We start from the raw sequence: 14556 nt of genomic DNA on the forward strand, positions 1-14556 counted from the left end.
GTGTTGTCATGGAGTGGGGTATGTTCTGTTGGTACGGAACGGGTCCCCTGATATTACTGGAAGGTCTGGTGTCATCCAAGGAATATCCAAACATTGCTGCAGATCAAGTCAATCCTGCAATGTTTGACTTTTTAAGCAGGTGACAGTTGTTTGATGGACAACAATTGTTCAGCAGTGGTTCAGCGAGCATGACAGCGACTTCCGCCAATTTTCTAGCCACCACAAAGCCTGGATCTTAACTTCATTGAGAATGTACGGGAGATGTCAGAAAAACAAATACGGGAACAACCTTGCGGAATTTATGCCAAACAGCATATGCGCTATAATTCAGGCTAAAGGAGGTGCAACACGGTATTTAAATAAAAGTTACGAATTCAGTGGCCGATATGTTTCTTAAAGCAGTTATAAAACAAATTTCAAAACAACAACAAATTATGGAATATCTTACTCATTAATTATTACGAATAAATTTATCTCTTTCATTCAATATTGCTTTATTTTTACGCATCATAGGAGACATGCTGTAATAATATAAATTTGCCATTCAAAATACGAATACCTTTAAGAGAGTTTGTATTAGGATTATAAATTTTATTCCCTTATCGGTGGATAAGGGGGGGGGGGGAGATATGATAGAGACGTATAAGTTGCTTAGATGAAGTAGAGGAAATATTTCAGTACATGAATAATGTGTCGTCATCCATGGAAACTAAGTACAAATGTGATTAACAAGAGAGTAAGGACTAGATTATTTGCTTGGAGAGTGGTAAATGAGTGGATGCCAGAGTCAATTGTGTGTGCACTTTGTCGGTGAATGACTTCAAAGCAAATATGACAGGTACTGATACTTAGTGTTTTCAGAAATTGACCTCCCGCGATAAGTGTACGGACTCCATGGAGGTGCCCATAGTAATAATAATGATTAATAAATATAGAAAGAAATTCTCAGCTGACCCACGGTACTAATGTACTACAGGTTACAATCTTTTGTGGATGGCCAGGGCCGTACTTATTCGCAGGTGCGCGAGGTTCTAGGTCGGGGCCATGAAACATTAGAGCCAATGTAAGGGCCCCAAACAATGAGAGGGGGCCCTTGAGCACTCTAGCGCCTCAATCCTGCATGCTCTTGAAGCTGATTATAGTTAAAAATTCTTCAGAGTATCAAATGCTATTTTCGATTGTCAGTGTTTCCAAGATTTTTGTAAGTTCTATAAAGTCTGTGAAAGAGTTATGGTATTTAAAGTGCCTACGGAATGAATGATAGTGTGTTCATAATCACCAAGTGTGTCAAACGTTGATGAAACTTTGACCAGTTTTTCTTATGTAATCTTCACATATCGTTTTGCTTTGTCTAATTATCCAACTAAAATGACATGGGTGAAACCAAAATTCAAATGCAGTCGCCTGTAGTGTTGAATTCCACCGGAGATATGAATGCTTGTGAATGTCCATGAAAGCTAAATGAATTTCACCACCCAGTGAGAGACTACCACTTTATTGGAAAATTTAAATGTATATAATTTCGAACGTTCTACCACTCCCCTGAAAATGGTCCCTACACATGAAAAATTTCAAATAATATTTAAACAGTAGATCTTCTTGTGCATGTTTGTGGAAGCCTTCGGGTGATAGATTATTTTTATTACTCGGAGTTATACTTACTCTCATTTTTTTTCACTGCAGCCCTAAAATTATCAGAAAATTAGTCGTTCCAGAGAAATTACCGTTTATCTAACTCTCAGCCCACACATGGTAAATATGTTCTATATTTTCAACCTTTCATGGATGAGTGCTATAAATGAAAGTTTTGGCATCTCGAAATCGATAACAAAACGCTAATCTTTACATGAAATAATAAAATAAAAATTAGCAAATAATTACATGTTCTTTAGTACCTCTAATACTATAGTAGATTTACACCAGGGAACATTTTTGCCACGTCAGACCTCCAGCAAGTAGAATGGATGGTAGTCTCACACCCGGAAACAACGGTGCTACTGTGGGATTAGAAGGATCGGGCGCTATTGTTTGGAGAACGAATAGGTATCCACTCAGCCTCCCCTCCCTTTCCCACACAACAACACACAGATATTAATAAATCCATCATAAATTATTTTGATACTTAAAGAACAATCATCATGTTCTAAAACATGTCGTTTATTCATGTTTAAATGAGTACTTAATACAGTCACATATTTAAATATACCGCATCATGAGACTTGTCATGTCCGTTCCTGTCAGTTGGGCATTATTCTAAACACAAATGCGATAATGTGAAAAAGTATAAAACTAATTTATGCTTTTGTTTACCACTGCACTCTTTCCATACTAATAAGTTATTACTTAAAAAGAATAATATATAAATAAAAAGAGATTGATTTTGGAAATTTGCTACGAATTTAATTTTAAGCTGATAAAACTAGTCAAGTGAAATTAGCACGGTGATGTGACATAAGCTTATTTTAGAGTGTTACAGAAAATTCCATTTTTTTAATATTACGTAAAGCGAATCTAGAATATAGTTTCAAACCATGATATGATATTGCTTTTGAAGCCGTCTTCTGAGTTGCAACAAAATGTCAATAGACTCAGTCTTTTAGACACTGCGAAATAGTTGCGAAAACTAGCAATACTCGAGTTATGACGAGACCAGAGCTATTTTGATACTGATAAGACAGCAAAACATTTCTGAAGTAACGAAAATATAAGAAGTAACTCTCTTAGGAAAATGCAGTGATAGGTGAATAACACAGGGCACCTTTGCCACGTGTTCGCCACTAGCGTTTTGAGCTTAGCTCAGCAAATTTGGTATCCCTCTCATTTGAGTTGGTGCCCACTGCTCAGCTGTCAAGACAGTTTCCAGGCAGAAGCGCAATAAAATTGGTCAAAGAAATCATTGGATGGAGCGGATTCTGATACTGATATAATATACTAATACTAAATATACTAAATATAATATACTAAAATCTATATCTTTGAGAACTAATAAAAAATCCGAAAATATCAAGGAAGTAACAGTAATTCACCTACTCATGTTCAAACGAAACTGTCGAGTATCAGCAGGTAACAAAAACATCCGACGTTTTACTAAAGTCATCCATATTCTCAGTCATGTATTAATGATTGATGGTGAAGTGTAAAATACATTTGCTAATTGTATTTCGTTGCTGAAGTGTTCTGCTATTAGCAAATATAATTTTAAGCCTTTAAATGTATCCACACACATACACACACGCACGCACACGCACGCGCGCACACACACACACACACACACACATATATATATATATATATATATATATATATATATATATATTCCGAATAAACTTATGGGTGGAGGCCCAACCGACGATAGCGAAAGTGAAGGTAGGAGCCAAGCACCGACAAGAGGATCGTTTATCATTCAAATTTTGATGCAAATTCAGTAAAAACGGATTTATATGTACTGCTTTTGCAACTTTCAAATAAGAACAAAGTAAAAACCAACACTTATGTTCTGAGTGGCTGTTTTCTATTTATTTTAAAATTCTTTTTTTCAGTCATTTTATTTTCCCAGAATAACACTTCAGTATTGCGAGTGTAATGCTCATTGATAATAGGAACAAAGAAACGCTTTGTTCGTAATTTAGTTAAAAGAAAAGATTAATTACAGCAAGAATCAAGGCGTATTCAAGATAAAAACTGTGTCCTTTTCCACTCAGAACATTATGTTTTCACCCAAAACTGCTAACTTTATATTAATATAAAATCCACCTAACCTTAGAATGCTACTCTCAGATTTGAAGGAATGCACCAAAAAAAAAAAAAAAAGAGAAATGTCTGAAGCTATTTAGAAGAGGACAGTCCGGTTATTTCATTACCTCTCTCTCTCTCTCTCTGATTCACTTTTTCATAGATAATCTGTAGGTATTGTGGTGGATAATATTCAGCTTAATTGTCCGCAATCATTTCTCCACCTTCCGTTAAACCTTCATACTTAATACCAACTTATAGTTTCACACCTACCAAACCAATAGTAGGTGTGAAACCACCTCTGTTCTTTGAAAAAGCCATCTTCATGCTGTCTCCTTCAAGGACTACAAATCTCCATTTGTTAAAGAAGCACATCAACAAGTTCTACTTCTTGCAAACCTCATGCCCACCTACAGAGCTGATGTGCTGTGTTTAGGAACAGCTCATGTAGGAGGTCAGTATAAAACAAATTAAAATATAGTTTATAATAGGAAAACGTTATAAAATATATTAAGCCGGAGCTTTAGAGATACTCTTAAAACCGACCGAGGTAGTCTTAAGTTTATCCAAGTTGTTTTATCTCTGGTCATACGCAACTTGAACATGGGAGAGATATGAACAAGGTTTTAACATTTGTGCGTACTCTCACACAAGACATACTGTTGAAGAAGTCTTGGTGCCGATTTTTGGGAAGATCTTTGAAAGGCTTCCTTTATTTCGCTACACTTGTAATTTGAAATTAAAATAGCATTGTTATTTGTGCATTGTGCTTTATAATGCAAAATAAGTTTAGAAATGATATTTTATATTGCAATTAATATTTCCAGATTCGAAAGAAAAGCAAAGCCAGCAACCAAGTATACGAAGGAGACTTACTTTTGGCTGTTAATGATCAACGGTGCGAGGGACTAACACACGACGAGGTCATGACAGTAATTGAGGAACAAGGTTCTACTCTCATCTTAAAAGTGATTAGGTAATTAACTTTAATGAGGAAAATAGATAAACTTCATTTTCACGACTAGAGGATAGGTAGGAAAATACAATGTATTGTTTATTGTTTTTGATAAAAAGAGTTATTTAAAGCATAACTTTTCAATAATTAGCGTTTAGAGTAAATATTTTCGAATATATTTATTACAGAAATGATCGCGATGAAAAATACTGCTAAACTGCATTTTACCTACTGAGTTCGAAGTGAAATTTTCAGCACTTTTTTTTTTTTTTTTTTTTACTTTTATCTCCCCAAAGAAACACATCCCTAACATGCTATAAGTTTCGAACTTTTCATGTGGGAAGGGGAGTTTTGTAAAAACTAATAAAAAATCGTATTGATTAAAAAAGCGCACAAACTGATGATTAAAAAAGCGCACAAACTGATATAGGCTGTGAATGACTAATTATATTTTCTGAAAAGGCATTCAGCATCTATTTAAGTTAAGTGGATCCACATATAGTTCAGAACATCCGAACTGAATTATTAACTTGTGCAGTATTATTGCTGCAGCTGTGTGGAATTCTGATCGAAGTAACTGAAGATGACTATTACTTTTAATAACCGCGAGTATTCTCTTACTAATTGTATTTTTTGCAGGATGAAAAAACTCGAGCTTTTGAAACCGGGCCACTTCCGAATAACGATAACAATGTATTTGTTCACTTTCTTCAACTGATGGAAGCAATAGGCTTGTGAAAGCAATTAATTGCATGAAACGTGACCTCCCATAAATATAGACGGAAAACGGCACTTGCAAAATGTTTGATAGTCGGTTTGAAAGCGTGAAGGTATTCAAAGCGTAAAAAGTATTTTCTCTTAACTTTTAAAAAAACAATCAGAACTTTTTATTAAGCCTTTTTCACAAGAAATCAGGTTGTGACTATAATAGATAAATACGCAGAAATTGGACTGGTATATTGCAATAATGACTTTACACTGGATATCGATAAATATATAGCTTTCAGAAAATACATTAAAAATATCAACCTTTAGTTTCGTATTATTATAGTGAATTTTAAGGAAAATTAGATGAACTCGATGTAATTTTAATGAAGACAAAATTAACTTTGTCATTTTGTCTTCATTAAAGAAACGTAATTTAATTAAAAAATTTAATGTACTTCTTCAAGAAAAAGAAAAACAAAGAAAACATCTAGATCACTCCAAAGTAGTAATTAATGTTTCTTCAAGAGTCCTATCAAGAACTGAAAAAAATCTACTTTCGAAAGGTTTCAACTTCGCTTTAACGCCACGCCACGTCCCGAAAATTGATATCAGAGCTCAAATCTAGAAAGGAATAGGAAATTTACCTAGAGATGCATCGGATCTCATCCGCATACAAAGTACAGCATTACTATTACAAAGCAAATTACCACTCAGGAATTTACCATACAAGGAATCCACAGCCCTCAAAGAACTAAAATCAGACAAAAACATCGTTATAATTAAGGCGGATAAAGGGAATGGGACGGTAGTCATGAACTCAGAGGATTATAACAAAAAAATGAAAATTCTTCTTGAAGATTCCAATACTTATACACCCTTATTGGACTGAAGAACTAAAAAGAACTCTACAATCAAAAAACCCATTAGTTTCTAGTATATATATATTGAGTACCAAAAATACATAAGAAAGATACTTTTAAGACCAATAGTGGATGGAAGAGACTCTCCGATCTCAAATCTGGCAAAACACCTCACTAACATGATTTTACCACACATAGGAAAAACAACATCATTCATTAAGAACAGTGCACATTTCATTGAGAAGGTAAAGGATATATACATACAACCTTCAGACATCTTGGCTAGTTTGGATAATTTGGAACATTTGTAAAAAGGCCAGCCTTTTTACAAATGTTCCCATATGTGAAAGAGTGAATCTCCTTGAAGATCTTTTTTCCACCGGGCATTGTAGAACTATATAAACATTACATAAAAAATATGTTTTTCATGTATCAAGACAAATTTTGGGAACAAGAAGGACTGGCAATGCCCCTCCCCTTCCCAGCTTTAGCAAACCTATATGGAAAATTTTGAAAATAATGCATTAAACAACTATCATAAAAAAAACCGAAAATTTGACTTCGTTATGTAGACGATATTTTCATCATATGGTCAGGAACAACAGAGGAACCCACTGCTTTTAAAGATTATCTTAATAATTTGCACAACAACATAAAATTTACTTTGGAACAGGAAGAACATAAAAATCAATTCTCCATTTATAGAAAACCCACCAACACAGGAAGATTTCTTAATGCTGTCTCACACCAACGCCCCATGCAAAAAATAGTTTTAATAAAAACCTTGAGGGATAGATCTTATAATATTTCCAGCCCAGAAGAAAAGCGGAAGGAAGAATTACATTATTTAACACAGATCCCCACAAAAAAATGGTTTTGAACCTAATACAATCAAGAAAATCCTAAACACACCTACAAGCATCTCACAAAAGCAAGATTTCAAGAACGCAATTACGCTACCATACATCAAGAATGTTACGGACAAATTGGCCAAATTTCTGTAGAAGCATAACATTAAAGTAGCTTTTCTACCGCTAGAAAATATATCAAGATTTCTATAGCTCCCAAAACCTCCACATCACTCTTTAAAAAAACCAGGTGTCTATAAAATTTACTGTTCCTGTGGCATCTGCTACGTAGGCTAGACGGGAAGATCAGGGGAAATTCGAACATCAAAAATAGTAAAAGGAGAGAACACAAATCAGGTCTAGCATCCCACACAACTTCCACTGGCCATCATGTATTTTAGCATAAAACGAACATGTCTTATATTTAAAAAAAAAATGTTTCACAAGGAAATTTAAGGAAGCTGCAAATATGCTTAGAATCTCAACGCAATGCAACAAAAACCAGGGCCTAATTCTACACCACGTTTGGTCAGCATTCATAAAAAATATACCTAAGTGAGACCTCGGACAGAGTGGACGTGAACAACAGAACGTGACAACATCCAGCATTGTTCAAACATAGCATGCATTAGCGCATGTACCGATTCTGCATTCGGATTTTTAAATTTGATGGACAGTTAGACTATCATAATAACATCTAATGGACTATTCTGAGTAATTTCTCATTTCGTGTGTTTAAACCTTCAGTTACCTTTAACCCCTGAAGATGTAAGTCAAATGACATACGAAACTTGTCGGGTTTGTTTATAAGCATGTGGTCCTAATACCGAAATCTTTCTCTTTAAAATGACACTTTATTTTATTTTTCTCGCATTTTTGTTTGTTTATTATTATTATTCACATCACGTGTACAAATTATACATATTATACTATTCAACTTGTATAATTATGACAACATTTCACAATACAATTCAATGCACAGTACAATGTTACAAAATAAAATTCAAGTATTACTATCATATTCAGTTGGTACTAACACTTATTTTGGCTATTATTTTATTATGGTTAATAAAAACTTTTCTCATATATGCAATATATCTCGTTTTGTCGGTATTAATGTTAAATCCGTTGTTGCTAAACCATATACTTAGTTTTAACATATCGCTATTAATCCGATTTTTTAGATTTTCAAGGGTTGTTTCGGTATATACTAAAGCCGTATCGTCAGCAAAGGATATCATTTTGCCAAAGAGTTTGTATTTACATAGATCATTAACATATATTATGAATAGGATGGGTCCTAGTACCGACCCTTGTGTGACTCCGTATTTTATTATGTTTGTTGTGCTTTTAAATATATCATAGCTGGTATATTGTTTTCTATTATTCAGATAGGATCTGAACCAGTCATTAGTAATTCCCCTAATGCCGTATTTGGACATTTTTAAAAGCAATAGCTCATGATGAACACAGTCGAACGCTTTAGATATATCAAGAAAAACAGCTGCCGTGTGCATTCCTTCATTTATTCCACTATAGACCTTTTTATGAAACTCGAGTAGCGCTTTTTCAGTATTGCTTCCGGATCTGAACCCATATTGATTAGTAGCGTAAAAGGATATTGTATTTAAATAGCTATTTAAGCGTTTTTTTATCAGAATTTCAATAACCTTTGAGATTGTGGATAGTATAGATATTGGTCTGTAATTTTTGATTTCATTTCTATTTCCTCCTTTAAATAACGGTACAACTGAAGCAGTCTTTAGGTGTTCTATAAATTTACCATGTTCAAAGGATTTATTAATGATATTTGTAAAGAATTGTAATTTATGCCTAATGATAATGTTTAACTTTTTAAACATTTATGTTGTCACATCCCACTTTTTCCCTTTTTTTTAATCCGATTACTACACTCTTCACTTCATCTTCGTTTACTGCATGTAGATACATAGAATTCTTAATCCACGGAAGGTGACTGACATACTTTGCCCTTTCTGCAGGGTCGAAAACACAACTACCATAGTTGGTAAAGTGGTTGTTCATTTTGTTAAGTATATCAGTGATGTCATTGCCCTCTGGAAATTCTCGCGTTTTCTGTTTTGTGTTACTTATTATCATATTGACCAACCTCCATTCTTTACTTTTATCATTACAACAAGAAAGAAATTTCGATAGCAGAGAATGTTCATTTGCCTGTTTTATTTTTTCCTTTAGATGTTTAACGAAATTTTTATAGTCATATTCAAAATTTAAATTGTATGGATTTTTTTTATGCTTATACCAGAGCTTCTCTTTTGTCTTTATCATATTTTTTAGTTCATCTGTTATCCAGTGTGTGTGAACGTCCTTTTTTGTAGTAACTGTTTTATGATATTGCGATTTAGTGTCTGCATACTTAAATCATTTTGATAAATTCATTATATAACAAACTGATTTGTGTCTAATAAGTCAGTTTGTGGCAGTTGATAATGTTTTATGTATCTTTCAAATTTTTTATAATTGGTGCCAATTACAAATTAATTCTGACTACCTGTGCAACTCATGTTAACACTATCAGGTATAGATAGTTTCAAAAGTATCGAATGGTGATCAGTTATATTACTAATGTAGATTGCAGTGGATACCTCATAGGCCATTCTGTTTCTTATGAATATGTGATCAATGCAACTAGTCGAGTTGTACACTTCTCTCGTATTGCCATCGAAAGCAAGAAACCCATGAGTAGATAATATATTTTTATATTCTTCAGTTTTACTATTACTCTTATGAAGGTCCAAATTTATATCCCCCACTAGTATGATATTGTGATATTTTAAGGTTTTTAAGACATTATTTAGCTCTTTTAGAAAGATATCTACTGGGCCATCGCATGCACGGTATATAGCAATTATAAGTATATTCATTGCTGTATCGTAAATCATTACAGTTTTAGCACTTTGCAATTTTAATTCCAGTCTGTGAAATTTATAAATATTTTTTTAGCATATAGAATTAATCCACTTGAACGATTATAATCGCGACAATCATAATACATACTTAATTCGGCAACGCAGGTTTATGAATTCAACAAACGTACAACCCCAGAATGCAGGATAGAGCCCTCAGAATTTAGGGGTAACTAGAAAGTTTCAGTCCTAATTTTTGGAAAATGATAAATTGCGAAATCTTCACCTTTCACTTTTCAGTATAGCGGCAGTTGAAATCACCATCTGCTGGTGTGCTAGATAAAAAGGCAACAAGAATGTAGCCTGAAACTGCTGTCGCGTGTTCCTAATTCAGTCAGTATTTCATATCTATGTAATCATGTGTGCTCTAGGGTCGATTTGTCTGAATTACAGTTAAAAACCGATTTTCTTCCGAGAGACAGACTAACACAGAAATCGGATGAAATAAGATCTTAGAAAGTTACTCAAGTCGATGACTAGAATAGAATTTATATAAGCCTTATAAGCCTTTCTTCCGCTGATCTGGAGTCATGGTAGTACCTCGAGGCTAGAGGCACCCACCAAAAATATTTTCATATTTAAAGAGACGGGGGGGGGGGTTAGCTATCTCTTTGAACAAAGAGATAGCTAATTCCCGTTGGACTGTACACATGTTACACACAATACTAAATGTTAAGAGAAAAGACTATTTACAGGTGTTTTGGGTTCTGCCTAACTGTAAAAACTCGATGCGTTCGTTATACAAAATTTATTCTTGTTGCATCGAATTTTTACAATAGAATACAAATTTAGTTGGCTTTATTTGACAGGTAAATAGTTATTAATAATCAAGTATATGCACATTTATTTATTTATGTAGCTGGTATGCGATATCTAAGCTCTAAATTTAATGTTATTAGATCAATATACATTTAAGCTATATTTTTGTACCATAAAATTCTTTATATTCTTTATTAACCCTTAACTGGGTTAGTAATCCTCAAGGTGCTTTATTTATGTCGATTATTTTGACGTTTTGAAGAAATGGCATTCCATATATACACTACATTGACACAAATTAATGAATCAGCTTGGTGTTTCACAAATCCTTATTTTCCAATCCTTAAATACACCCCCAGCTAACCTTTAGTAAACGACTGCAGATGCCGCTAAGCAGATTTTCCACTAAATGATGATAAATGGAAAAAAGTAACATGGTCTATTCCTCCACTGAAATGGCAGTACATTCCTGTCTCCTGTCGTGAAACTGGACGTTTTGGTTTCGTACTCAATTTCCGTTCTAACTCTTCTCTAGAGCCGTGGGTTCATGTCGATACTCTATGCTGACGAATCTAATAGTGGCATTTCCATTTCTTGAAATCACGGTTCCATATCATTGAAGACATGGTCATTATCAAGTTGCTACTTAGTTCCTTTCCACAGCAGAGCCAACGCCGAACTTATGCTGTCCGGAATGTTAGCTTGAGTTCGATGCTCATTTTTGCTCCCACGGATACTATGATATGAGGTCGTGGTCGTGACACCATGACACCACTGTCATACTTAATACATTGCCACATCATACTTAAAGATGGGACAAAACCCTTTGGTAAATAAATGTGTCGATGTGTAATATGTTTCGATGTGTGGCCTTTGCAAGTGACACGTCGAAACATATTAAAACACACTTCGAACCGATTTGATGGACACTAGTCGTTATTTGTGACTATTCCACAGTTTCCCAACAATTTACCATCCAACCGCGAAATGCCTCCATTGGATAGTCCACATTTGATTTTTGGTTGAAGAGACCCGAGTCCGATTCCCGATCTACGATGCGAGGTCTTTATAATCGCTTTTCAACTAAAGGTGAGTTGACCAATCTAATAAGGCATTGAAAAGAGTTTTATTCCTGGAAACTCAAGAGTTTAATCCAACAAATCAGCAAAACAGTTGGAGAACACACGCTAACTCACACATTTATGGTAAATCTCTTAGCCTTTGTTGCTTCTACTGTAATCCAAACCAACCTAATACTACCATGGATAGCTCAGCACCGCACGAGTAGAACTTGTGCATTCGTTGTGATGACGTTTAGCTTCTAAGCCAGAGTCAGTCCATGGTACTTCACATCGGGCGTGCTAGACGTTACCTCAAAGAATCCATAAGTTCCACTTGAGTTGTGGAACTATTCGTTGTTGATTTGTTTGGTTGGAATTATGGAAGCGACGAAAGCTATGAAACCAGTGTATTGTCTCCTACCGGAAAGTCGGGTTTTCATCCCTCAAGCAGACCAGACAAAGAGCACATGCAATCGGAGACAATACAATGGTTTCATAGAGTCCATATTGACAGATCTGACAACGACAAAAGGAATGCTTAACTCTTTTCAGCACTCTTATTCCTTCCATCAGTATATTTGGTATAATGGTTAGAAAATCCGAAAATACTTGCTCGATAGATCAGCCATGATATTTTTAATCAGATCTCTAATAAGCGAGATAGTAGTCTCGGAAGACAAAAAATGCCTAAAGATTTTCACAATCATCCACGCTACAGTTTTTTCTTTCAAATCTATAAACAAAATAAATTATATTTGGGATGCTATCCACTTGGTCAGTCATGCCTACTGCAATTGCTCAAACTTACTGATTATTAATATGACATCATATGATCCAGTCTCGAAGGAAAAATATGTGTGTTGCGATGAGTTAGTAAAGAAAAGTCACATGGCGAGTAATGAACTTATTTCTACATCCAGTACGTATCTGAAATATACACAAAACTACCATCATTACCTGTTATTTGTTTTCCTAAACCATATTCTGTTTTCTACGCAGTGTGCTCGTCTTGTCAGAAGCATTTAAGAAAAACAAGGATTTCTGAATAATTATAATTAGGAATTATTTTATTTATTTATTTATTTTTATTTCGCAATCTTCCCCTAATTTGAAATAACTTGAAATTCTCTATTTAAAAATGCCCTACACCTAGTAGATTTATGTCCTTATCAAAATTTGAACCTAGGTTTTCCCTGCCAAAGGATACGTATTGTTTTTAACCAGTGCCACTTCAACAAGCTGAACATTTCATTATAATCGTTGCTATATATAATGAAATGTTTTTTTTTTCGCTCTCTTTCTCTCTCTGCTTCTTCCACCAGGATGTTAGTCCCTTATGTGAACATCATTTAACGAATACGTACAATTACGTATGAGGTATCGCACATTTGAGATGCTAAAAAATATTTTATAGTATGCATCGGTAAAGAGCAACAAAAAGAAAAATACTGATTCAGGAATGAACCTCCTACCCTACATCAAACACAGGGGGAATGTTTACAAACTACAATCGGTGCCTCATTATTTTTCTGCACGATTCGTTCTTAATTTATCGGAGGAAAAAAAGTTGGAATCTTTGTTACGTAGTAGTCTGCAAAATTCCAAAGCTGACTGAAATAGCTATGATATTTAAATTAATAACATGATATAATATAATACCCACATCAGACATACAAATATTGATAGATACCTCCTATATATATATATATACATCATGACATTAACTGAATATTTAAAACCAAAACAAACGGATCATTACAAGCATCTTTTCCTTATTCTCACCTACTATTCTTTTCATGGAACAATGCCAGGCCTATAACGATAAACATTTGTTTCATTGAGTCGTTAGTAGTTACTTTAGCACGTTTATTTCTCTACAGCAGTAACAGCACAGCACAGCACAGCACCATCTGGTCGCCGATAATGCTACGGAAGTATTTTGTTTAGGTAGTGAAATGTTTAACATTTTATGCTGACTTCAGCTGCTGCAAACGATGTAGAACCCGGCAGTACAACAGAAGATAATCATTCTGAAGTCCTCGTAAGTGCTTTTGGTGTGTGTATATTTGTCAGAACGAAGAATTTTAGAGAACACTTGTCTAGGATTTGAGCTACCTACTTTCAACAGGTTGTTGAGCTTTTTCTATACGAGTGTTTACTGGTGATAGGATATCAAGAAAAACCAGGTAAGGTCAGATTAGCAGCTTCATATTGTGAAACCTCTTACTGATGGATTAATATGACAATCCAGCTTTACTAGAATAATCCCATTTTGCTAAGATTCGAAAGAATCCTCGTAACTTTTATAATAGCGTGTAATCCTGGACGGTTTCTTATACAGGTATCTAGATCTTAATTTTAAGACTTGATTTAGGCAGTAATAAATGATACGTTTAATTAAGAAAAAAAACGTAGTGATTTGATATAACAAAAATTGATACTGGTTACTTTTATTTGGTGTATAGGTGAGAATAAAGGATTACTGAAAACTGTAAATACATCATTCAGAGCATATTTAGTTTCGAATAATTGCTGGTTTTCTTTTAACTGTAATGGGAAAAAAAGCAATTAAGTATAAAATGAAGTGAAATTAATTAATGAGGCGAATCTTTTCCCTTTGATTGTAAAGACCTTATTTCCAATCTCATCTAAGACCCGAAGAACATGTACAAGAACTTTTCAACTGCT

The 14556-nt window shown here is 34.2% G+C and overlaps 1 protein-coding gene across 3 annotated transcripts in view; it reads left to right on the forward strand.

Annotated features, from left to right (window-relative positions):
- LOC150095857 (uncharacterized) overlaps window positions 1-14556 on the forward strand; it is a 141566-nt gene that overhangs the window by 11598 nt on the left and 115412 nt on the right. Inside the window, exon 2 of one of the 3 annotated variants that reach the window (XM_090409293.1) lies at window positions 4560-4708. In XM_090409293.1, the coding sequence (XP_090265419.1) occupies window positions 4560-4708 (149 nt within the window). Of the gene's footprint in view, window positions 1-4559; window positions 4709-13768; window positions 14055-14556 lie in introns of those variants that run through there. The other 2 variants (XM_090409294.1, XM_090409295.1) reach the window with 2 other exon arrangements.

This window comes from Typopeltis vanoorti, chromosome 19 (genome assembly GCF_054136105.1).
Source record: "Typopeltis vanoorti isolate ZY-2024b chromosome 19, IOZ_Tvanoo_1.0, whole genome shotgun sequence".
In the NCBI taxonomy this organism is placed as follows: Eukaryota; Metazoa; Arthropoda; class Arachnida; order Uropygi; family Thelyphonidae; genus Typopeltis; species Typopeltis vanoorti.